The sequence below is a fragment of the Calliphora vicina genome, chromosome 1, assembly GCF_958450345.1.
Source record: "Calliphora vicina chromosome 1, idCalVici1.1, whole genome shotgun sequence".
In the NCBI taxonomy this organism is placed as follows: Eukaryota; Metazoa; Arthropoda; class Insecta; order Diptera; family Calliphoridae; genus Calliphora; species Calliphora vicina.
Genome location: NC_088780.1, coordinates 172502660 through 172530659, shown reverse-complemented (window position 1 = coordinate 172530659; position 28000 = coordinate 172502660). Strand labels below are relative to the sequence as shown.

The following is a 28000-nucleotide window of genomic DNA, read 5'->3' as shown; positions in this document are numbered from 1 at the left end:
TACATTGTATGAGAGTAAATATATACATATGTACGATATCAAAGCCAAAATTATAAATAAATGTTTAATAAATAACTAGTAGTAACCCAGAAATATTTAATTTACTTTGTTTTTAATACTTTAGTATGTATGTATGTATATTGTTAAATGACGAACATTTAAAAATGTATGCTCGCTCGCCAATGTACGAGTATATTTCTAAAATTAATGAAATAACTTCTAACGATCTCCTTGACCATATTAAGATCAAGCTGCTGTATGTCAGTTCGCTTCAAACATGTTTGAAAGATAAAATGATTTGCGCCGGCGTACCGAATACACACAATTGTTTTTGTTATTAAATGAATCACTTGTATTAGTCTTATTTTCAATACTTAATTCTTCTGCTCGGCAATGTTTCATGTTTCTTAACTCATGTGAAGCAATTGAGCTGCAAGTCAAGAGAGACTGACTGACTTATCGAACAAATTAATTCAGATGTTAGTGTGTGTATGTTTTTGTCTATGCAACAGAACAAAAGTACAAATGTCTCGCGAAAAGATTTTTATTTATAGATCCGTTGAAAAAGAATCTAAGTTCAGTTAGTGTCTTCTTGGCAACCGCAGTTGACGGACATCTGTTAAGTTATTGCGGATATATTTCTAAAACGGAAACGGATACAAAATTGTTATCGAAAATGTGAGTTAATTAAAAGCAAATAACTTTAAATAATTTATATATGTACATAATTGCAAACATTTGAAAAGTGTATATGTGTGTGTGTGAATCCCTAATATAATATATCTGCAATTTTTAAAAACATCAAATCGGCCCAATCCAAAACGTATAGCGTCGCATATACCGTGAACACCATGACGAAAACGCGAATGCGTTAAACAGATTTTTTACAAATATGTCGGTATTATTTATGTTAACTACAAAGAAAATAATAATATAAAGAAAATTCCATAATAATTAAAAGTATCCGAGTATGCTCAACAGTAATTTCGTATTTAATTAAATTTATAAAAAAAAAATATTTACTTCTATTTAGTGTATAATGCCTATGTCTTGTCGTTAAATTTATTTCATGTACCTACGTTTTTTGTTTCTTTTAGTTTTTCAATCATTTTATAAACATTTAACTTAACATTCATTTTGTGGTTGACCTTAACCTAATGCAAAAGTAATAGTCAAAAAAGTATACAACTAGGTTTTTTATGTTTAGAACAACATGCAGGTGTACTGGATTTTTTTAATTTTTTAATGAACCTGGACTTGAAGAACCTTTAAATTATTACCAGGACTGCGTAGTCAGTAACCCAAAATCAAGTTCTACTAATTACGAGTACATTTTAGACGATTTGCATCTACGTATTTATTAAGGTATTCGAATTATTCGATTTTTCGAATAATGGCCTGGCGATTTTTTAATCGCCATAGGGTATGCGTTCCAAAATTCAAAAAAAAAAAATATTTTGTCTGTTAAAATAATTTTTGTACGAATACTGCCTGTATAACTTTAGGTTAAACATAAATATGTATTGTGATAATGGGTGTTACTATACAATTTGAAAAAAAACATACATATGTCAAATTAAAATAAAATTAATTTAAAATTTGTTATTTTTTACTTTCTTAGAATTAATTTTGCTAGTTTCAGTGCATAATTCTCTATTAAAGCATATTCTTGTAAATATTTTACACTTTATAGTGCATTTATTTTTGTTTTTAGTGCACTGGTTATTACTTTTTAGACTAAATCTATATACAGTGGTGGCATTTATTTACCAATTTAAGACAAAGACTTGAATTTTTTTCGTCAACTGAATTTTAAGTGCGATAGAGCCAAAATAAAAGGACCTCTAGGGTATGAAATTTATTATTAATGTTTCTAGTTTCTGAAAAATGTTTGGAAAAATCGGTAAAACATATATGGACAAAGATATGTGGAAATACGTTGACCCACCTCAGCGAACATCCGCTGTTAATAACATGATATGACCGAAACCAATGGAACTAAAAATACGAAATTTGGTCCGAATATTTTATAATAATAAAAATATAATGATATACATAAATGTGAGAAAATATGTTTATTTAAAAAAAAAATGTTTGGTCAAGTTGTAGAAAAATGTTATGTGTTCGTGGTGAATATGTATGAATTGATACAGTCGAATAAAACACACTTGTGTGTTAAAACAGTCCTCATGCATACATATTTGTGGAAATATTTGAAAAAATAATTGACAATCACGTGGAATTTAGCAAACAATTTTTGTCTTAAATTCCTGGCCACCACTGTATGTATATAAAATACAAAAAAGGTTTCTACCTATGTCCGTTATAGACTCTGAGACCATCCAACCGATTAGCTGAAACTGGTATCATTGGAAAGGAAATTTTCTGAATATGGTTTTAGACACCTAAAATACTACATTAGGTCCATTCGGTGCTTTCGTAAAGAAGATTTTCGAATATTTTTCATCTACATATATATGTACATATATAAAAATGGATGTATGTTCCGAGTGAACTCAAAAACGGATTGACCGATTTTAATGAAATTTTCAGGGAATCTTCCGAATAGCCTGACTCTAAAGTCAGATTTTTAATATTCGGTCTGTGGGCGGAGGGGAGTGTAAAAATCCAATTTTAACATTATTACCGATACTGCCATATATTTCATAAAAATGGATGTGTGTATGTATGTTCCGTATTAGCTCAAAAATGGCTGGACCGATTTTGATGAAATTTTCACGGAATCTTCAGAAAAGCCTTTTGGGTAACTCTGTAAAGTCTGATTTTTGATTTTCGGTCTGTGATAAACAATTTTGTTTACTCTTGCATATTAGGAGCATGAATAAGAAATTTCCATATGAAATCTAATTAAAAAATGATGATGTTAACAAGCTCGATGACCAAATACAATTGAAAGTGCCTGGCGAAACAATAGAATACAAATCGATTGACACAGTAATGACCGAAGAACAAGTCGTCAATTATCCTACTGAATTTTTGAATTCATTGGAACCTGCCGAAATGCCACCACATGTACTAACATAGAAAGTTGGATTACCGACTTTTTCCGACACTGTACATTAAAATCGAGATGCAATATAAAACAGATGTTTTCTAAAGGCCAGCAATGCGGACCGGATTCAGCTAGTGTTAAATAATTGATGATTAAGAATAAATATTGCGTTTGTGCAGATGTTTGTAACGCCCAAAAATATTAGTCTAACACCCACCTTAAAGTATACCGATCGACTATATAAAACCACTTCCGAAAATCACTTTAACATGCATAAATCTCCTAAAAATGTTGGTATACACATAAAATTCAACATAGTTAACTTTCATATAGACATAAATCACGCGACTTAAGATCATCATGAAGATCTTTCCATAATTGGTCATAGCTCACATATAACGCCCACTTCCGAAAATCGCTCAAAAATATAAATTATTGAAATTTTAAAAGAAAACTGTTTTTGCTCTTTTACTTAGTGTAGGGTATTATATGGTCGGGCTTGACCGACCATACTTTCTTACTTTTGTTTTTTAAATCTATAATTGTATATAAGCATGTAGTGGTGAAAATAACAAAAAAATATTCTAATTGACACAATTTTTACGAAAGTAATTATATTCAAGTACGTAGGTACAAAGGCAATTAAAATTGCTTTTAAGTTTTAAGTAAATAATATAAATACATACTTACATACATACATACATATTTAGATACTTACGTACACCATGTAACCATTAACAAGTTTTAAATGCAATGTCGAAAAAATTGTATTGAAAATTCAAAATTTCACACGAATTGTTGCGGTTGTTGTGTTTTTAAAGTTGACTTTGAACCAAAAGATTCTTTGTTTGCAAATACTTGATACTTTTAAAGTTGTTTTGAATTTTTTTTTACTTAGTTAGATGTGGTTAAGCAGATGCTGCAATGCGAAGCGTTTTGAAAATGCCGTGTTGTGTTGTATAGATACATATATTCAGTCATATTTAGTTATTTACTTACTTATACAGATAATAGGGTGATTGGCTCGGTTTTTCTACGGGGTTTTTTCCATTTATAGGTGTTGGTTTTTTAAATGTCAGCTTTTCGATTAAAACATTGTTCAAATAGAATTACAATTATTTATTTAATACTAAATACATATTTGATATTAGCACACAAAATAAACCTATTGAAGGAAGGATGTATATTGAAAGATTTTCTTTGGATAGGTCTTATTTTGTTCATTTGTAGCCAACAATTCAAAATCATTTATAAATGTAAATAACTTAATATGAACAACGATTACTTTATTATTCCGATTTTAATTTAAAATGCTCATTTAATTTTAAAATTTAACTTGATTTGTGGAAAAAAATTTTTTTTAAAAAAAAACTATTTAAATAATTTATTATTTTAATACCTATTTAAAGTAATTCACTTAGAATTTATCTGTATTTTATATTCAAATTTAAAGAAACACAACAAATAAAACAATTCTTAACTTAAAAGAGAAAACGTGTTCGTCCAAAACAATTACATCTCTTCTTATACCTTTTGCCATAAGTGGTAAGGATTTATATAAGTTTGTCATTCCGTAGATATATGAGTCGATATAGCGATGTCCGTCTGTACATCTGTCTGTTGCAATCAAACCAGAAGTTTATTATTTCTACAAAGAAATATTGTGTGCGTATAACTTGTTACAAAGATAAGAAAACTTTCTCTAAAAGATACGTTTTTTTTAATGTTATAAAATATAATATAAATAGCGACATGTTGGCCTCAATTTGTTCCAGCAGTTAGTTTTAACTACTAAAGAATCAAATAAGACTCAACCAAATTTCAGGAGTAAATAAAACATTTATTTATAATCTACATATGTATATACTATATATTAACCCCCATATGCATAAACAGTTTTTAAATTTATCAAAGGTTTATAAAACAGATTTTGTATGGAAAATTATGTTGAATATAAATATTTTTATGTATTGTTAGGTCAATATATAATATAATTATATTCAATAATTAAAAAAACACATTTTTACTTGAAAAACTAAATTCATATTTTATACGTTTTACAACCCACATATGCCGAAGTGGGTATTTTTATACCCAATCCATAAAATCGTACTTGTAGCTTAGGAAAGTAGGCCTAATCACTTGGTTATTTTTTTACTGATAGAGGACATACGGAGGGCATCTCCCCGTTTACTAGAGCCATTTATTTTTGTATTATTATAATGATGTGGGGCACCTCTATATATACGATCCACCAAATCGCTGACATATCCCGTACATATTGACTATTTGCCTAACTGCTGGGATATATACAAACATGCATACATACATACATACATACATACGATATATAAAAAATAAAAATGAATATGCGGAAGACAATTGTTAATTCAGAGTTTAAAATATTAAATAATTTTTTAGTACATGTACTATGTACATATATATATATATATGCATGTATGGAGGTGTTTACGTACATACTATATATGTATGTATTTATTTGTGTGTTTGTTTGTTTATTTATTTATAAGAATGTTTAAATTCCGATCACGTAACACATTTACGTTTACCATGCCTTCTGGACACAGTTGCGTTCAAACACGACCATCTTAAGCAGATAAGAAACATTCGAAAATACAAAATTTCGACCGATGTTGATATCTCATAAGTAGGGGGTGGATTTATATGCAAATGCATGTTTTTTCTCGAACGTCCAAATACAATGTTGACTAATTATCTATCCGAATCACACATTTTGCAGTAAAAAGGCATCGATTTATTAGGGCATATTTTTGCATATTTTGTTATATTTAACTTCAAAATGCATATTTATATGCATATTATCCAAATATGTAATATTTTTTGTCGTCAATGGGCAACATATTGTCTTGGAAAAAAGTTTTTTGTGGAATTTGTTATAGAAATAGCATTAAATATAATAATGGACTTAAGTATAGGCACAACAGCAATTTTGTATTTAAAGATTGCATTAAAAGCAGAAATAATATTTTTTGTATTGAAACTACTATTAATCTATTAAAGGTTGCTACTAGGGTTTTCCCGTAAAATTGTTGTCGGGAATTCCCGGGAAATTTAAAATTAACGTAGTTTTTTCTCAAAAAATAATTTTACCTATGATTCAAAACAAATATTTTAGTTTTATTTTATTTGATACTGTTTGATCTTACACACACTTGTAAGAGTAAATGATGATGTTTCCGAAATACAAATGGAGGAAAATTTTAAAAACAAATTAGAATATGCAATCAATATTGCAAAAGAAACCCCTAAACATTTAAAATCAAATGCTGAAAGTGTTTTTAAATGGGAATTAGCTTTATTTGAAGCAAATACCAATCGGACAAAAAATTTAGATTGTCTTTATAATGCTTTTCCTGCGATAAAGCCAACATCTGTGGAAAGCGAAAGAGTTTCCTCGGTGGCTGGAAACTTTGCCACTAAAATAAGAAATCGGATGTCAGATGACTTATTGAATGCCTCAGTTATTTTGAAAACTCATTTTTTTAAAAAAATAGTTCTATGAAGAACATATACATATGTACATAACATTATTTGTATGAAATAATATTTAATAAAATGATCTCCAAATATTCTAACCAATTTGTTTGTTTTATGTTAATACTACTGAATTGTAATGTATTGTTTTTCCTTTTGTTTTTCATAAAATGCCACAATTTTATAAAATAATTTTCTTTTTTACTTATTTTACTAGTAGTAAAAAATTTAAATTTTTCATTCCCGTTTCCCGGGAAATAAAATTATCCGGGAATCCCCAAACCCTAGTTGCTACATATTTTAAGATACTAGCAGTTTTATTCATGTAGAAAGATGAGTTAGTCCGATGGCAGATAAAAAGTACAAAAAGATCTAAAATACGATGGACAAAAGTATAGGCACATTTTTTTAGGCATCATCTAGTTATTTAAATTTTAATAATCAAGCAACAATTTTACATCCGGCACATGCTCTTATGATCCGTTATTATTTTGTAGTCATTTACATAAGTAAGAAGTTTAAAAATGTTTGGAAAATACTTAATTTGTTTGTTATCTTTTTAAAATTATCCTTAACTTGATCTAAAAATAACATCTTCCCTATAATACGGCTCATGTCTTGCCACACCCCCTGTAGTCCCCAGACCTAAACCATTTGTTGGAGGAGTTGGAGCGAAGAATCCAAAAACGCCCAATTTCAAATAAGACTGAGCTTAAAGCTGTTTTCATGGAAGAATGACATAACATAGGCGAAAATAGAACCAAAAAGTTATTCCACTTCATGCGAAATAGACGTATTCAGTAAAAAGACTGCCAACTAAATATTAAATTAATGTTAATAGACGTTTTTATTATTGTACAAATAGTTGTGCCTATACTTTTGTCCAGTAAAATAATGAATTTTTTAATGTTTTTTCAATAACTCTTTGTACAAAGAAGATGTATTTAATTTTCATGTTTACTATTTTAATGTACAACCTATACTCCTATAATTTAATCATAAAATAAATTTTTCGGGTTTTCTTATACAAATAAAACACAAGTTTCTTTTAAAATGCCACTTGTGCATTTACTTAAGTCCATCACTGTATTATCGACTAACATCTTTCGACATCAAGAAACTGACATTAAGTCTTATTCATTTCTTTATCAGCAATTGAAAATTATCATTTGAAATGATAATTAGAGTTTAGAGTTTTTATTATGTATCAAAAATTCATTAATATTATGAAATGAATGTATTAATAAAAATACATTCATATTTGTTTTCATTTCAATTTATAAGAGATTTCGTTATCGAAAGATTTTGTAACTTCAGAGTTACACAGTTACCGCTCTTTACAGTAAATTCCCAGAATTTCTAGGAGGCTGTTCTGATTTTAGCTATCATTTAGGACAACTAGTTACATAACAAGCTACGTGAATAGTTAATTTTACACGTGTGAGTCCTAAGCAGAGGGTCAGTTGACCCTTTTGGATTAATTAGAAACAAATGCACTACACAATTGACGTTTAAAGTGACTACACTATAGATTACTTAGATACACTTAAGCTACAATTGTCTTTAAAGTAACGCAATCCATAGTTAATTTATGTTATTTTATGTTTATGCACAAAAATATAGGTAAGTGCATATTTTTTAAATTTGTAACTAGGTCATATTTTGGTTTTCTTACGCATATTTTAGGCGCATATTTTCCAATTTCTAGAATTTAGAAATTCCTATACACACGAACATTTAATAATAAAAAAACTCTGTGTGCACTAGAGTGCTCCAAGATTGTATGGACGAAAAAAATGTTCTAGGTACAGGCCGTCCCCCCCTCTAGAATGGTTCTATGTATTGTCGAAACTCGTTGTGTAAAATATTAGAACGATAGGATAACGTTAACTGGTGCCGCAACGACGCTGAAGTTTTGAAGTGCATTTACAAGAGGAAAAATGCAATTTTTTCAGTTTTTGTAAACATTTTTGCATTAAATAATTACTTTTGTAATTTAATTTAAAATAATCGAAATGTACACGTAATTGTCGTTCTAATAAGATATAAAAGACAAAAATCGGTTAAAAAATGTTAAAGTTATTAAAAAATCGCCAGGCCATTAACGTGTCTCAGACCACTAGAACAAGAAATGTAGAAACAAAATTAACATATTTTGAGAAATATTAAAATAAAAACACATTTTTACTTAAAATATATTCATATTTACTTGTATATGAGTTTTTGTCTTCGTAGGATACCGTTAACCTATTCGCAGCTATGACCAAACAAATTATTTTTTTTAACGGCAGTTTCAAAACTCAAATTTCTAATTTTTAAAAATTTTGTTAAACAAATTTCAAAATTTTTTGATCATCACATTGGGATTTATTGAGAACATAATAGGGAATAAAAATATGAAAAAAGTATGAAAATACCTCCTATAGTTTTTCCGTACCTGCGATTTAAATTTTGAGATTTTCGAGAAAAACCATTTTTTTGGCCATATTTTGGCGAATAAGCCGAATTTCTTTACTGTTGTGATTTATATATTCAAGGTAATTTTAAATATAGTCTGAAAGTTTTACTAAAATCGGAAAACGTTAATCCTTAAATCGTGAAGGTCAAAGGTAAATTTTTTCAATATTTGGAATTTCTCATGGAAAGATAGCAAAATGTTATATATTTTTGGGCCGATTTTGATGAAACGTAATGAATTCTTGAGATCAGTCAAATATGTCAATCCCAAATACGCTTTTAACAAATATTAATCAATGTCCATTCGGAGATTGTTCCATTGGAAATTGTTACATTTCTATTAAAAATTTAACAATATTTAAAAAATAGCACACTGTTTGCTTTCGAATTTTAATTTATTCCTAATTTATATTAAGTGCTTTGAAATCAATTTTGTTTTCAGTTTCAAAGATAATTTTTTTTTACTATTTGTTTAAATATTATAGCTTCGATCATTTTCCTTCCCAGTAAATACTTTATCATTCAAATCTTGTAACGTTTATATTTTTAAAAATTGTAGTTAGAATTTTGAAATAAAGCGTCCAAAATAGTAAGTCAATTTTATTGTTTATTATTTAAAACACAAACCAGACAGATAATAGCATAAACACAAAACAGTTCTTACGGGTATAACAAATAATTAGTAACAACTTGTAAATAAATTTTTCTCACACAAATTCCTACGTTCTTGTTTTTTTCTCTTAAGATTGGCTAACGTTACCCCGAAATAACTGCAATTACCGTTACCGATATCTGTAAATACCGTTACCCTTATTCTATAAACAATTTAAAATTATAAAAATAAAAATTTTCGATTTTGGGTTATTTTGAAAATTAACGTTTTTCCAATAACAATTTGTAATAACTTGTAAAAATGTATAGTTATTGAATAGTATTTGTTGTTTTATATTTTTTTCATGTTGGAATTAAAAGTCTTGTATATAAACTAAAATATTGTTTCTATTACCAATATTACGCAAACAAAACTATCACAAACGGCGAAATGTCCACCTGGAAAACCTAACATAACAATCTCCAAATTACTTATCGTTTTTTTGTGGTACACTTTTAAGTATGTTATTGTCCACCAATATTAATAAAACATAGTGGCCCATAATCATAGTCAAACACTAAAGTCGGTTCTTTTTAAAATCAACTTTAAAATTAAAACCAGCTTTTTTATAAATTTGCAACCATAGACAAAATTAAAGTATGTTTTAAATTGAACCGACTTTAACTGGGTGCCACCGCAAATGTAGAAAATGTGTTCATACAATATACAACAAAAAACAGACAAGTGGCAACGTTGAACAGCTGATATAAAAAATTAAAAAAAAATCCAAAAAACGTAAATAACACAGTACAACATTTTTCAGTTCATTGCTTTGGGACTCAATTCTGACAATTGCACGTGAAAGTAGCCCCAAAAATAAGAACTTCTGCATCATTAGTTTTGTCAAGTTGGCTGCCGTAATAATTTAATGGCCATACGAATTTTTTTTTCCTCAAGGTGGATTTTTATCACTTTTTCTATATTTTAGCACGGTTATATCTCGTATACCGTACGGAATATCTCTTTTGTGGCTGAAGCAAAGTTGTAGATATTGAATAGTAGAAAAAAAATACGGAACATACCTACCCGAAAAAGTTGCATCCAGTGCCTTAAAAATCGCAAAAATTCCCATTTTTTAAAATTTTTTACCAATTTTTCACCTTTGTTGCTCAATAACTGGATTACAAATCCAATTATGGACCGATCACCATGAAATTAGGTCGTGTGATTTGCGTATATATGAAAGTTATTTATCATGAATTTTGTATGTATACCATAATTTTTAACAGATTTATTCACTTTAAAGTGATTTTCGGAATCGGGTCTTATATGGGAGCTAAGAATAATTATGGACCGATTACAATAAAATTTTTTGACAAGCATTTTGTATATATAAAACTTATTTGGAGCGAAATTTGTGTAGATACATATATAAATTAAACATTTATGACCGATAAAGTCCAATTTCGGTTGGACATTTGTATGGAGGCTAGGTGAAATAATGAACCGATTTCAGTCAATTTCAACAGGCTTCATCCTTGGGCCGAACAAATTATATGTACCACATTTTTTTTATGATCGGTCAATAATTAGTCATAGCTCCCATATAAGACACGCTTCCGAAAATCACTTTAAAGTGAATAAATCTGTTAAAAATTATGGTACACATACAAAATTCATGATAAATAACTTTCATATATACGCAAATCACACGACCTAATTTCATGGTGATCGGTCCATAATTGGATTTGTAATCCAGTTATTGAGCAAAAAAGGTGATAAATTGGTAAAAAATTAAAAAAATTTGGCATTTTTGCGATTTTTAAGGTACTGGATGCAACTTTTTCGGGTAGGTATGTTCCGTGCTTTTTTTCTACTATTCAATATTTACAACTTTGCTTCAGCCACAAAAGAGATATTCCGTACGGTATACGAGATATAACCGTGCTAAAATATAGAAAAAGTGATAAAAATCCACCTTGAGGAAAAAAAATTCGTATGGTCATTAAATTATTACGGCAGCCAACTTGACAAAACTAATGATGCAGAAGTTCTAATTTTTGGGGCTACTTTCACGTGCAATTGTCAGAATTGAGTCCCAAAATCATGTGTTGTACTGTGTAATAAAAGTAACCGGGACATCTAAAGAAAGAAAGTTGTTTGTTGTGGAAAAATGGAAAAGATAAGATTAATATCATAATTACGATATTTTGGTACTAATTTTATTGATAACTGTTCAATAATTCCAAAATCTCTACCAATATCTTATAACTTAAACATTTTTTACTTTGTGACGAACTTTTTTACTCGGCGAAGAACAGCAGATGCTGTTGTTAAACGAGTTAAAAACAACTTCAGCTAGTTTTATATTTAGAGTCGACTTCAGCGTCTGAAGTATACTTTAACTTGTCTATGATAGACCTAAAGTCCACTCTTAAGTAAAGTCGAGTTTAATTCTCTTAAAATGTACTTTATTTTTGACTATGATTATGGGCCAATATGTTTAACTACACATGAAGTGGCAACACTGCATTCCATTAACTCATTGTATATTTACTAGGGTGATCGGCCCGGTTTTTAATAACCGGTTATAACCGGTTTTTTTGAAAAGCTCACATTTCGAATATCGAAGAAACCGGGATTTTCTCCTCGAATAGCCGGTTTTTTCTAAAAGTGTGTTTTTATGAGTTTTAGTGTATTAAAACCTTTAAAAAATATTCAAAATCCAAAAAAAAAATTAAAACAAATACTTCAACTATTTTAGAACACTTTTTTATATTTAGAAAATGTCACAAGTGATCTAAGCCTGAAAACTTTGTTTTCTATATGTCACAAATACACCGAGTAAAAGATGATTTTCAATGTCTAGTTTTATAAAAACAAAAATCGTTATACTCCAAAGCATTTAAACTGTGTTTTACTTATTCCTAAGAGATTATTTTACCTTCATAAGGTCATCAAATTTACTGACGTTAACGATCATCTGGTCAAATTTGACCTAAATAGAAAAAAACCTAACGTAGTTGTTGACATTTGAAATTAAATAAAATTCATAAAATATCAACCACTCAATCACTTTTAGAAAAAATTTTAAATTTAAATTACAAATTGGTCAAATTTTAACCGAAGACCTTGTGAAGGATAAAAGAAGTAACCAAAATTGTTTTAATCACTATTATTTTAATTAATAAAACATGTTTTCTTTTTATTTCTATAAAATATTTAATATTTTATTATTTATCCAAAAACCGGTTATTATAAAAAGACCGAAACCGGATTATATTATTATATTATTTTAATTAATAAAACATGTTTTCTTTTTATTTCTATAAAATATTTAATATTTTATTATTTATCCAAAAACCGGTTATTATAAAAAGACCGAAACCGGTTTATATTAAATTGCAATTTTTCGAAGAAATCGAAAACCGGTTTCTAAAAAATGTCGAAGAATCGACCACCCTAATATTTATTCTTATTGGAATATGTGCTTGTGCAGCCCTTTAGTAAATAGCTGTGTACTATAAGATACATATTTATCGGTTTCGAAACATTTTAGGAATTTTGGCATCGATTTTTTAGTGCATATGTTTACATTTATTAGGGTTTGACGCATTTTTAATTATCGCTTATTTGCTGCAACATAAATGTAATTTTTCAGGAGACGCATTTTTAGTTTTTAAACCGATAAATATTTTTTTAATTTTTTTTAAAGGAAAATAAGAAACACTTATGACACAATATGTCACTTTTCTAGATAACTAATGAAATGACGATTTTTTCTTTTTATCGGGATATTGAAAGTTTTCCCCAAATTCATCTGTCAGCCCTAGTGGGAACGTATAAGTCATAAATGTTCAGTACGTTACTGCATGTATTATGTTAATGGGTTTAAATAAAGAATGTCGCAAAGTATTTTAAACAATGTTAAACAAATGCAAAAAGCTGAAGTAAATAAAAGCAAACTTGCTTGCACTTTATCAAACAATATCAACAAAACGAATAGGTTTTCCCTGAGCTATTGTAATGTCGGAAATTCGATCAAATGAATTGTAAACAAACATGTGCCTGAAAACGATGACCATTTATGTTCATCGAATACATACGATTATTTATATGACAAGAACGTGTACTTCAAGTAATTGTTTTCTATGCGTACCGACGAAGTGTTGCTTTTCTCATTCATATCAAAAAGGTTTTATAAGGTTAATTATTATAAACGTACCCGCACCATTTAAAGTATGGTTAGAAATATATTGATTGATTGTCTGTCGTCTTGATATTATTCAGCTGACCAGTCGATATAACATTGTATGCCATATTTTTCATCCTATAAAAATAGCAAAGTAGAATATCAAGTGATTATTATGAAATACTTTTTTCCTGTCGCCTTAAAACTAGAGATGAAAACAAAAAAAAAATTAAAAGAAAAGAAAAAACACGTCAATATAATAAATTAGACGTGTTTGGCATATTTTATTTAAAAACAAAGATCTATATGTTCACATACATACATATATACAAACGTAGCTATTTACCCAACAATTTTACAAGTACGTAGTCAATGTATCCATTAGATACAGTACCCAGCAGTTACGCAAGTAGTCAATGTATCTTTTATAGACAGTAATTGTCACAATTTTCTTATAACTTGGCTGAATCCAATTTATATATTTTGGTCATTTGACACGTGTGTGCACTTTGTAGTGCAGAGAGAAGGCAATTGGTTACTTTATACATCCCAAGTAATCTAGCGTGAAGACAATTGATACTTAAATGTCTCTAAGTAATCTGAAGTGTAGTCACTTTAAACGTTTAGTGAGTAATTTGTACAAACTGGTTGATATAATTCTCTACTTATAAATTTTAAAGGACAATCTGAAAGTAATTGCTGAAAAATTAGATCCTGTGACACTATGGGTCGTTCAGGAAGACAATGACCCAAAGCACACACCAATAATTGTTAAGGATTGAGTATTGTATAACGTGTCTAAGCAGTTATATTCACCTCCGCAATCTGCAGGCCTTAACACAATAGAGTCCCAGCAAAAAATATTTTGGATTTGGAAGCAATAAATATGATTACTGCATCTTCTACTGCTACATTAATTGCATGATAAAATTATTGCCTTACAACAATGATTTTGGAAGGCATACATTAAGCTATTCGTATAGGTGGTAAAGAATTTAGAAAAAATCAGTGCTTCTTGTTAGGCAATCACTGGGTCTGTAAGATTTTATTGCTTCTCAGCAGCTCTAAAATCTACAGTGCACAATTGTTTGCACATATTTAATTCGATGAAATCAGGTTAATTTTAAAGCTGTGAAATATGCTTATTTTGGATTCCTTATGCATACATACATTTGTTTTTTCTTTTGATAAATCTATTGTTCTGCAAGTATGGATTTAACCTAGGTCTATGCGTATAAGGCACAAACCAAAGCGGACCTCAAAGCCAACATAGCCCATGTAATCGGTAAAATTCGCCTTACGGAAATTCAGAGTTACGGAAAATTGGTCTTTCAAACTCGATAGGCCTTTCAAACTAATAAAAAATGTGGATGATATCTCTCACAAACTTTGTTTGATTTAAATTTAATGAAAGGCCCTTTACAAGAAAGAACGTTTTAAACAAAAAAAAAAAAAAATATACGTAAGCGAAATAGTTTTGTGATACACTGTATGTATAATACCTACTTATGTAGTTATACTCGTAATACAAATATAAATATATTTTAGCACCTAAAATAATAAATACGACGCTCGGAGTATTTAATTTAAATATTTAGCTCATGATATTCACAGAAACAATTCTTGACGAACTGGTTATAATTAAAATTCAATGTATCTATTTGCAAGTTGAAAGACTAACTTCTAGAAACAAATAAACAAATAAATAAATAAATGGACACATTATTTTTGGTTATAGTCGAAGAGTTCTTTTGCACAAATACATTAGACATGCCCTTAAAAAATAGATTTGCTTTGGATGGGTCGATTGAAAGTTGTAGAATTGGGTAAATAATGGTACTTTTTTCGATATCTGTAAAAAAGTTCCCTATTTGAAAACCACTTTTTGCTCAATATTTGGTCAGTTAAAACTCGTATAACTTTGTTATTTTTCATTCGAAATTATTGCTTTATACCTTGTTAGAAAGATAATTTTCTGTAGAAGCTTATTTATTGCAAATATTTAAAAAACAGTTTTCAAATAGGGAATTTTTTTAAGATATCGAAAAAAGTACAATTATTTACCCAATTTTACAACTTTCAATCGATTTCCGGCACGTGTTCTAGTTAGCCAATTGCACTTAAATTTTGCAGTAGTTAGTTTTAGCTGCTAATCAACAAAATAAGACCCATCCAAAGCAAATCAATTTTTAAGGGCATGTATGTATGTATGTATGTATGTATGTATGTATGTATGTATGTATGTATGTATGTATGTATGTATGTATGTATGTATGTATGTATGTATGTATGTATGTATGTATGTATGTATGTATGTATGTATGTATGTATGTATGTATGTATGTATGTATGTATGTATGTATGTATGTATGTATGTATGTATGTATGTATGTATGTATGTATGTATGTATGTATGTATGTATGTATGTATGTATGTATGTATGTATGTATGTATGTATGTATGTATGTATGTATGTATGTATGTATGTATGTATGTATGTATGTATGTATGTATGTATGTATGTATGTATGTATGTATGTATGTATGTATGTATGTATGTATGTATGTATGTATGTATGTATGTATGTATGTATGTATGTATGTATGTATGTATGTATGTATGTATGTATGTATGTATGTATGTATGTATGTATGTATGTATGTATGTATGTATGTATGTATGTATGTATGTATGTATGTATGTATGTATGTATGTATGTATGTATGTATGTATGTATGTATGTATGTATGTATGTATGTATGTATGTATGTATGTATGTATGTATGTATGTATGTATGTATGTATGTATGTATGTATGTATGTATGTATGTATGTATGTATGTATGTATGTATGTATGTATGTATGTATGTATGTATGTATGTATGTATGTATGTTGACAACTATCTTCATTGAGTAACGCCTCCAATTCTTGTGTATTTCAGTCACGGACAACCAGCCAGAAGATGGTCATAATGATTTTTAATTATTCTGAGTCGATTGATTAAGAAATAACTGGTGAATAAATATTTGCTCACGGGAAATACATTCATATGTGTAGTGTTCTTTAAAACTAGATATGAAATAAGTAGTTACTATATACATATGTAAAATCCAAAAAAGCGGGAATTACGAATCCCGATCGGTACGCGGGATTTCATGACTAAAAGCGGGACAATCCCGCGGAAATCGGGACATTTGGCAACCCTATATGTGGCCATATAACATTAGTTGTTGTGGTTAAAGGCTAACTAATTTGTATTATATTCTATGTATTAAAATATATGAACAAAATTCGAGTTTCTCAAAGTATCTATAGACAAATTGAATAAATTGTTGAATTAAAAATAAAAACATAAAAATTCCAAACGTTAACGTAAGAGATGAATACCTTGACTTCCATTACAAATCTTGATTTTTCATATAGAGTTTCTTCTATTCACACTAACCAAAGCTGGCAGTTTTCATTTAAATCAAACACACATAGATTTAAATGAGACAGATACATAGATCGATGTTGACTTGTGCAATCCAATTAATACAAATTAACGCAAAAAGGATGTTATTTATGGAATCCATACGAATTAGGGTTCGAAATTTCCGGGACTTAAAATAATAATAAAAAATCTATGCAAACAAATTTAGACTGGTATTATTGCCTTATTTCTCTAAATATGAATATCCTTAGAATTTTTAATGTGATGCATCTTAATTGTTCTTTTAAGAACTTTTTATTTCAATTTGTATTTATTCGACCTACTAGAAAAGTATATTTTGTATACAAAATACATTGTAAACCTCATATAATTTCACGGTGGCATGTCACAGTGTCCATTGACATAATGTCCATGTGGCATGTGACATGCCACCTAATTTCACCGTTCAATTTAGTTCGAATTTTATTTTGTAATTGCTGTTAGCTACATATGTATATGTATGTTCAACACAAAACATTTTGTATTTATCGCATAAAATAATCACAATTAAATTTATAGTACATACAGTGTTGGTCAAAAAATATGCAACTAGCAACAGAATTTTACAAAAGTTGTTTAAATTAGTTTTAAAGGTAAACAAAAATATTGTTACGAAATTGTGCTTGAATTCAAATATAACGATTTTAAGGACTGATTTAAAAGTAGCATAATGCTTTCAAATAACAGTGCTGTAATTGCAAACTGTAACATATCTGTGGGCATTATTAAATAAAAGCTTTCAGTTGACCATTGATCGTAAGTTGGCAACGCTGTTTGCTCCGACCGTATATTCGAATTCGAATATTCAGTTAAAGAACATTGTAGAAATAGAGCTTTCTAGATGGTAATGCAGTGTTATAAATAGTGGCAGAGGTTGCAGTCGTTAGTCAGTTTATCAGAGAAGCTATTTGAATAAACATCAACTAAGTGCCTTAAAATGTGCTGTATTTTTCAAGTGAATTCGTATACATTATAAAGTGTCTGTATTTCTGAGAATTTAATTCTGTTGTTGTACATCTTAAATAAATAAAGAGTTATTACAATTTTCAAACTAGTATCCGGTTTATTTAAAGGAAATAAACCAGCGTTTTGAAAAGGTTAAAACGTAACAATATTCATTTGCTTATAATATTTTTTTATTAATGCTTTAAAAATAAGAATATGAAATTTAATTCAGAATTTTTTGCACTAAAAAAAAGTTAAAAAAAACTACATTGGGTTAATATTTCATTGGCCAAAACATATGCAACTAATTGCTTTGAAAACATTTATGTCTATAAAACTTAATATTTGGTGGCAAATCAGGATGCAATATAATGGTATGGGGGTTTTTTTCAGCTGCTGGAGTTGGCATATTGCTGAAAATTAATGAAATAATGGATGGATTTATCTATAGAGACATCTTGGAAAGAGTAATGCTTCCAAATTCTGAGGATAATATGCCTCTTCGATGAGTTATTCAGTACGATAACGACCCCAAGCATTCTTCACATGTTGTTAAATCGTGGTTAGCACAAGAAAGAGTTTCGGTAAGGGAATGGCCACCACGATTGCCATATCTATACCCCATTGAGAACCTTTGGGAAATCGTTAATCAAAGAATCGATCCCGAAAATTACACTAATTCAGATATTATGTTTCAAGGATTAATAAATGCTTGGAACACTATTCCTGCAAATTTAATTGCCAATTTGACATCTTCACTGCTTTGCCGATGTAAGGCCGTCATTAAAAATATAGGATTTGCCAGCAAATATTAAGTTTTATAGACATAAATGTTATCAAAGCAATTAGTTGCATATGTTTTGGCCAATGAAATATCAACCCATACGTAGTTTTTTTATTTTTTTTTATTTTCAATGCAAAAAGTTCTGAATTAAATTTCATATTCTTATTTTGAAGCATTAATAAAACAAATATTATAAACAAATGAATATTTTTGTTTACCTTTAAAAGACTAGTTTACGCAGAAGATATAATTTATAATTGAAATTCCTATTAGAACGTATGAAATTTAACAATTTATATACTTAATAATTAGTTGATACGTTTGGCTCAACATTTTTCCTTTTTAACCTCAAATGAAGAAACAGAGTATAAAAACGGGTATACAAATATATTTAAAATATTGGGTTGTGGGACTTACATATATGGGAGCTATGGCCTATTATGATTCGATTGTCACAAAATATTTTAACGTGATTTTTATGTATTTATATGGGAGCTGTGGCCAATTATGGACCGATATTTTCAAAATTCAGTACTATGATTTTTGAATACAAAATAATGATCTGTGTACTATTTTGGTTCAATATATGGACCTATTAAGTATTGGAGGGTTATTTTTGTAGAATTTCATATAAACATCGCTATTAACAATGGGAGCTATGCCGAATTATGGACCAATATTTAAAAAATCGTGTAGTACGATTCTTGGATACAAATTACTGATCGGTGTAAAATTTTGGTTCAGTACAAATTATTTTGGATATTTATGCAGGTTAATGTGTTTTCCGGAAGTGGTTCTTATATGGAGGCTATGACAAATTATGGGCCTATCATCGTAACATTAACATTTATGAGGATTTTAGTGATTTTCGGAAGTGGACCTTATATGGGAGCTATGGTTAAATATGGACCGATATTCACAAAATCCAGTAGTATGATTACTGGATACAAATTACTGATATGTGCGTAATTTCATTTTAATATCGATTTGTTTTAAATATTTATTAAGGATATTAATTAATTATTTAATTAATTATTTAAGATATTAATTTTTCGGAAATGGGCCTAATAGGGGAGCTACGGCCAATTATCGGCCAATCTGCGTAAAAGTTGTTACAGTGATTTCTATGTATATGTCGAATTTTAGCATGATAAAAGTATTTATAAGAGATTTATGAGTACTGATTTTCGTAAGTGGACCTTATATGGGAGCTATGGTAAAATATGGACCGATATTCACAAAATCTTGTAGTACGATTTCTAAATATAAATTTTGGATCTGTGTAAAATTTTGTTCTGATATTGATATTTTTTAGATATTTATGTAGGTTAATGTGTTTTCGGAAGTTGTCCTTATATGGGAGCTATAACAAATTATGGGCCGATCTTCATAGAATTAGGTAAAGCGATTTTGGTATAGATGAGGACTATTTATGCGATAATTATAAGACATTTATGCTTATTTAAGTGATTTTCGGGAGGGAACTTTATATGGGGCTATAGTTAAATATGAGCCGATCCACAACAAATTTGGTGTTGTGATTTTTTTAAGCACGAAACTTATTTTTCCTGAATTTTGTGTGGTTACTGCAATTTCGTAGGCATTTACAGACCAAAGAACCATATTTCAGGAAAAAATTTGATAATTTTAAAATAGTTTTTGTTATTTGTGCAAATATATTGCATGATTTCTCCTAGGAGAAATCATGGACCGATTCTTATAGTTTTTACAAGAGTTAGTCCTTTTAACATAAAAATAACGTGTGTAAAATTTTATTGTATTATCTGTAATATATTTGCACAAATAACAAAATCTATTTTAAAATTATAAAGTTTTTTTGAGGTTGTCTCACATTGTGGTTCATAACTCTGTTTTCACTGAACCGATTTTGCTGATTTTCAATACCAAACTGCTTAGGAGAACAATAAACATTTTTTTCCAAGTCTACCAATTTTGTTTGTCTATTTTAGACGTGAGCGTGCTTTACACAGACAGGCAGACAGACGGACATAGCTCAATCGACTTAGAATTTCATAAGGATCAATAATATATGTATATACTTTGTTGGGTCTCAGATGAATATTTCTCAATTTTACACACGGAATGACAAACTTATATATACCCTCATTCACCACTTATGGTGGTGGAGGGTATAAAAACAAAGCAGAGCAAATCACGTTGAGATGCGTCAGCGAATAATTTAACAATATTGTGTTGTCGATTCGTACCCGTTTGTTTACAAATTGTAAACGTACAGTGTCGAAAAAAAGTGACACCGTATGGTGTCAAAATGACACCAACCGTTGTCGATTTTGCAACGTCGTTTTTCCCTCAGTCAGTCTGGTTAATTTTAGTTTATTTTAATCGATTTCTATCTTGGTACTATTTTTTAGACTGATGAATTTCTTAGGTATTTATAAATTATGTAGTTTTTCTTTAAAATTTGAATCTAATTTTCGAAATTATTTTTAAGGTTTGAAAGTTTATTGAATTAAGTATAAATTTATACAAAAACAACAAAAAATAATTTAACAGTTTTTACGTAATATTATTATATAACAATATGTATGTTGTGGTGCTATTATTTTGACCGCAGCTGTACATTAGGGATATAACTATTGCAAGGTTTTGCAAATATGAAAATTGGCATAGCATAGTCGAATAGAGCATTAAAAAATATGAAAAACCACGGTATTATTTTTTCGCGGTTGTTAAAAAAGTTCATGCACCAAACGCAATAAAGTTGTTCATGAAATATTTTCATTTATTTTGAAATACAATATATAACTGCGGAAATACTTCAAAAGATAATTTTTAAAAAAGGGGAGTATCCCTCACATTGGCCAAAAAAAATATGAAATCTTCTTATATATAAAAAGAAATGTACATTTTGATGTCACCACTAACTGCGATAACGGGTCGATCGATTTCAACCAAAATTTCAGGGTACGTTGGGGATGGTCTGTAGACGGTTTATGTGAAGTTTGCACGAAATCGGCATAGTGGTTCCGGAGATATGGCTGGACCGATTTTTATAAAATTTTCAGTGAATCTTCAGATTTTTGATTTTCGGTCTGTGGGCACAGGCGTGGTAAAATCAAATTTTTACAATGATTTTATAATATCAACCGATGATAAACAAAATTTCCGAAAGTACGACTAATATAGTAAACAACGTCGACAAATCAGATTTCGTTCCCGCCGAACTTCTGCCAAATGCAAATGAATATTCAATCCGTTGTCGACAAGGTATTCACAACCAACTACAAAAATTCGGATTGGTTGTGGGAACGTGCAATTTTGGTACCAAAAAATGATGATGCCAACAAGATCAATGAGCGAATTAATTGAAACTGACTGGCGACAAAATGAAATACAAATCGATTGACACAGTAATGAACGAAGAACAAGTCTCAATTATTGTACTGAAACATTGAAGGTTGGATCACAGATAAGGTTTTTCCGCAACATAAACGCGCCAAAATTATGCAACGGAACACGATTGACCATCAAAAAATGTTCACCAAATTTAATTGACGCAACAATCATCGGTGACAGGTTAAAATGCAAAGACGTAATGATTTCACGCATACCAAAGATTTCCAACGACAAAGCATAAGGCCAATCGTTGACTATTGCTGGCTTACATTTGAAAAATTCATGTTTTGTATGTGGTTTGCTCCCGAGTAAATAAAAAAAGAAACGTATATCCCCTGTCCTTAAGATTAATTCATAAATATAATATCCTATTTGCCTTAAATACATTCGTTTCTTTTTTTAAGGGCATATCATGCCACTGTACTTATAGATATCTGCTACAACTTTGTCAAATGACCACCTCAGTGTTTCGGGTGCGATGTCAGGTCGGGGGAGTCCGTGCTTTTTTTGTGTCCGACATTGTATATTCAAATCGAGATGCAATATAACACAGAATTATTGTAAGGGCCAGCAACGCGGACCGGGTTCAGCTAGTTATTTATAGAATTTTTCAGAGAAAAAACATTTTCGTTTATTTTAGAAATCAGTGTTGGTGCGTGATGTTTTTGATTCCAAAAATGATTTTAATCACGTGGTGGTATGTCAAAAATTTCGCCAAAATTAGTTATATCCCTAATATACATACATATGTATGTAAATCTAGTTACACATAAATTATTAATAATGCATTTATATATTTTCAGCTAAATCCATCAATATGACGACATATATGAAAGTATTTAACGAACGTTATTTAACGTTATCGAAAGGAGTGGGTAAGTCCACAGACATGGGAGATGTTAAATATATGTATACATGTATATTAAATATTTAATATTTATTTTTATTTCAGATGAAACTGTAGACAGTTGGTTTTTGATGAGCTCGCCGGGACCTGTATTTTCAATAGTGGCTGTTTATTTAATATTGGTTTTAAAAATTGGACCGACGTTTATGAAGTCACGCAAGGCTTACGCTTTAAAAAATGTCATGATTGCTTATAATGCCTTTCAAGTGTGTTATTCTATATGGATGTGTCGCACGGTAAAGTATTTCCAAAGTTAAATCGTACTTTAGTCCTGTCATTAAACTTAGAAATGGTTTTTGTGTTTGGATGTGTCTAATTTTCTTATATGTATATTTCATGTGTTCAGGTTGATTAATTAAGAAAAAATAAAAGGTAGCATAAGTAGATTCCTAATTAACCTCTGGAATAACGATGAGTACTTTAATTCTGATAAGTTTATTAATACAATAAATCAGTCTCAGATAAAAATATTGGCGCATATTCATAAACGATCACCAAGTGTTGACTTTTTTAAGTACCTATTTAAGTAATTCCCAATTGGTTACTTTCAGCACAATTAGTTAGCACTTAATCATGGGTAAAGTTGTAACTAAATGCCAACTACTAATACATTCAAAAAAACAGCTGATTGATTTCATTTTAATAAATGTATTCAAAAAGAAAATAATCTAGAGATGTGTTTTTTTTTTGTCAACAACATTCTATTGAAAAATTTAATTTTACAGCCCCTATTTTAATTGATTTACATACAAATTACAACTATAAATTTTGTATGTACTTTTTAGAGAACAAAAATAGTTTTTTAATAGCTTTATAAGCCTTTTAATTAATTACAATATATATCGATCGAAATATTATCGACATTTTGTTTTCTCTACATGTCAAAGCAGTAAGTCCCGGTCCACACTGTGAAACATTTGCAGCAAAACATTTTTAAATACTTTTTTGAAACTGCATTCGTATCCACACTATGAAGTTTTTGCTTTTCAGTTTTTGACATTTCTGTACAGAACGAATATGAACGAATAAATGTAGATGAAATGTACATGAAACAGAGTACCCTTTTCCATTCCTCTTTCCCCTTTCATCAACAAACTCAAATGTTTTGCAGCAAATGCTTCACAGTATGGATAGGGACTAACTAAGCTAGTTATGAATTGTGATCTTATTCACAACTATCTATGAACTATTTTTTAGTTTCTGTTTTACTAATTCCGACTTTAGATATGATTTATGAATATGCTTTGGTACCTATTAGGGTGATCGATTCTTCGACATTTTTTAAAACCCGGTTTTCGGTTTCTTCAAAAAATTGCAACTTAATATGGAATAGGAATGAAAATATTTTTCATCAAAATAATATTTTGGGAAAGAAAATTTTCGTAATTTAACAACATGCTTTCTTCCCAGTTATATATATTATTTGGATATATTCACTAAAATGTACTGCTGGGGGGATACGATAGTTCCTATGCACATTTGACTGGTAGCTTAGGCCAGATCGCCATTACATACACTCAAGTTTTACTTGTAAAAATACTAAAGACACCAACAATAAACCCTAATTTAATATTTCAATATTAAAGAAGTGTAGGTACTATTTGTCATAAAATAGACTAAATAAGGTTTAAGGTTTTTGTTTATACTGTAGCAAACTATTTTCAACACCAATGGAATTCAACTGATGGTGAATTGGTGAACAACTAATTTTGAACATATCGTGTCCGATACTCCGAGGAGACACGCCAAACTTTTTATTTAAAAATTAAATGGAGAAAAACTGCGTTTTCAGTTTCATTTCGTGATTCAGCACTATTAAGTTTTATATAATCCGAACTCTCAAGACCAAATTTTGTGACAATGGGCCACAATGTTCCATAGCTCCCATATAAGCAACATTCTCGAAAATGTCATTAATATACATAAATCTCTGAAATATGTCAGTGTAAAATCAAATATTCGCAAACCATCCCAATTTTGTGACGATCGGTCCATAATTAGTCATAGCTTCCATATAACCCACTACCGAAAATGTTGGTATTCAAATAAGATTTAACACATATAAGTTTCATATCAAAAGAAAACTCTTTATAATCCAATACTCGGTGTAGGGTATCATAAGGTCTACTACACCGTTTTACTTGTTTATTAAAAAGCATTCTTCGTTGCTTTTCACAACGGTTTTTGTTATATTTTTTTCGAATGAAATATTAAAATAAAATATAAAAAATCAATTAATGCAAATTTAAAATATTATTTAACACTTAAGTAGTGAAGGTAGAAGGATGAAATTTTGGCATGATATTTGAATCTTTAACTCACTATTTTTTTGAAAAAAAAAATATTGGAAATCTAAAAGGATATTCAAGAATACAAATTCGAAAGGACAATTTTGACATCTTTTGATCCTTACAGGATAAAATAAAAATAATACGAAATATTTTAAAACTCTTCTTGATCATTTGACTTTTTTAAAATATACTCCTCTGAAAATTTGAAGTCCTTTTAAAAGGAAACAGGATCACGAAATGAAAAACTGAAAACGCAGTTTTTCTCCATTTAATTTATTGTTTCAGACGTATATCATCTGGTTCGTCTCTAATTTTGAGTGTCGTACGGTGTAATATTTCAAGGTATTTTTATTGAGAAAATATATTTGATAAAAAGTACCAACAAATAATAACATTTTTAGGCCTAAAGTACCAAAGTACCAAAATGATTTCTAGCCTTTATTTATCTGAGCGGTGTAAAATTGTAACTGAAATTAATTTAATTGGATCTTGTAATTCGAAATCGATGTGAATTTTGATTTGTTGACTTGAAAGTTCGTTAATTACATACATTCTCGTAGTGAAATTGGAATTTATATTGTTTTTTTTTTCTTCTTCTTATTTTGAACCGAAGTCATTACAAGAAAGCCGCATAACAGATACTTTGCTATCCAAAAAATGCGAAATTGTTCGGACCCGTGAACAAAGTCTGAATTTGTACTCTGGAGCCTGGTTTTACTTTTTCTCGAAAATCATAGATTTATTGGATACTTGCTTCTTTGTGTTGCGTAAAAAACAAAATCAGGTAACCTTCTTGCATGTGTACCATCATACTATCACAGCTTTATTCTCGTGGATGTACCTTAAATATGCTCCAGGTATGTATAGAAATAACTCATGTGTTATTATTGTAATTTATTTTATTTTCATTTTATTTATATACTTTTTGTTTTAGGCGAACAAGGCGTTGTAATTGGTATTCTGAATTCCGGCGTACACATTGTCATGTACTTTTATTATATGGTTTCTGCTATGGGTCCTCAATACCAAAAGTATTTGTGGTGGAAGAAGTACATGACCAGCATTCAATTAGTCCAATTTGTTCTTATCATGGCTTATATGGTTACCATTGCATTGAAGGGCTGCAATATGCCCAAGACCCTTACTTTCTTCTTCATTGGAAACACTTTGATATTCTTGTATTTGTTTGGCAGTTTTTACAAAAGAACTTATAAATCAAATCTTAACGGAGCGACAAAAGCTGCCATGCACGCGGCTAACGGTATGGGATGTATACCATCGAAGGCATTCTTGGCTCAGGGTGATCAAATGAAACGACTAATCGACGTTAACAATAACGCTATTAAATCTACCAAAGCGGAGTAAAAATTATGCTTCCTCTATTTGCTGAATGTATTTTATATCTTGTTCATCTTATTTCTATATACATTTGTATGTAGGGACTTATATATTCATTACTTTATTTTAAGAAAGTTCTACGAATGATAAAAAACTTTAAATATTCTTAGTTGTACTTTGGTCTGATTATATACTTCTTTTTTTATATGTGGGCATTTATTTTTATTATTATTATTATTGTAATTATTATAATTAATTATGTATGTGTGTATGAATGAACGAATGAATGATTGAAATTCATTGAGAGAATGTGATTGTATGAATAAGTGTAAATATGAATGACTGTGTAAAGGAATTATTTTTATAAAAAATTTATATTTTAATTTACTTCTTGTATAAATAAAATGTGTACATGCATCAGTATGTACGACAATTTTTAACTATGTAATTGTCGAATCATTACAAATTTACTGCAAGGTAAAATAAACTAAAGCATTGATTAACCCTTTAATGCATATTGTTGCCAATTGTCTACATTCCAGTTCCACTTAATTTTAGACGAATATAAGCTTGATACTAATTCAGATTCTAATTCCGAAAAATCAAATGTAGTACGAAAAGTTTCAGCTAAAAAGATTCTAAATCAAACTAAAGCTAAAGGAAATATAATAAACTAGCTGACCCGGTGCGCTTCGCCACCCCAATTAGAAGAAAGAAATAGTCTCCCATTGTGAACCTAATTGTAAATGTCTAATTTCATATTTCTGGGTCCATTATTATAGAAAATGCAAAAGAAAGTTACCACTAAAGTCACCTTTTGTGAATTCTAATTCATTCAGAATCATGTGTGCCTAATTTTAAATTTTTAGGTTTTTTATTCAAAAAGTACCATTGCAATAAAGAAATAGTACCATTGATTACCACTTGTGAATTCGCATTCCCTAAACCATAACCCGTCAAGTTTGAATTTAAAATTTGTATAGCATTTCCTATATTATCAACTAACTTTGTTTCTATAACACCTAATATTTAATAAGTTATCACAAAACTGAAACGGATCGGTTTTACATTTTTTTAAACCGAAATAGCGGTTTTGAAATTTGGAAACTGT

The 28000-nt window shown here is 29.3% G+C and overlaps 1 protein-coding gene across 1 annotated transcript; it reads left to right on the top strand.

The window, feature by feature from the left end:
* Positions 1–588: 588 nt before the first annotated feature.
* bond (james bond) lies at positions 589–27332 on the top strand. Its single transcript, XM_065512777.1, has 5 exons — positions 589–678; positions 23157–23228; positions 23306–23496; positions 26165–26408; positions 26486–27332. Exons 2-5 carry the CDS (start codon positions 23171–23173, stop codon positions 26914–26916), a joined length of 924 nt encoding a protein of 307 aa, XP_065368849.1. The 5' UTR covers positions 589–678; positions 23157–23170; the 3' UTR covers positions 26917–27332.
* Positions 27333–28000: the final 668 nt, after the last annotated feature.

Excerpts from the sequence above, each read along its gene's own strand:
- bond (XM_065512777.1), top strand. The coding sequence starts at position 23,171 with ATGACGACATATATGAAAGTATTTAACGAACGTTATTTAACGTTATCG. Across the intron at positions 23,229-23,305 it reads AACGTTATCGAAAGGAGTGG|ATGAAACTGTAGACAGTTGG; the intron begins GTAAGTCCACAG and ends TTTTTATTTCAG. Across the intron at positions 23,497-26,164 it reads CTATATGGATGTGTCGCACG|TCATTACAAGAAAGCCGCAT; the intron begins GTAAAGTATTTC and ends TTTGAACCGAAG.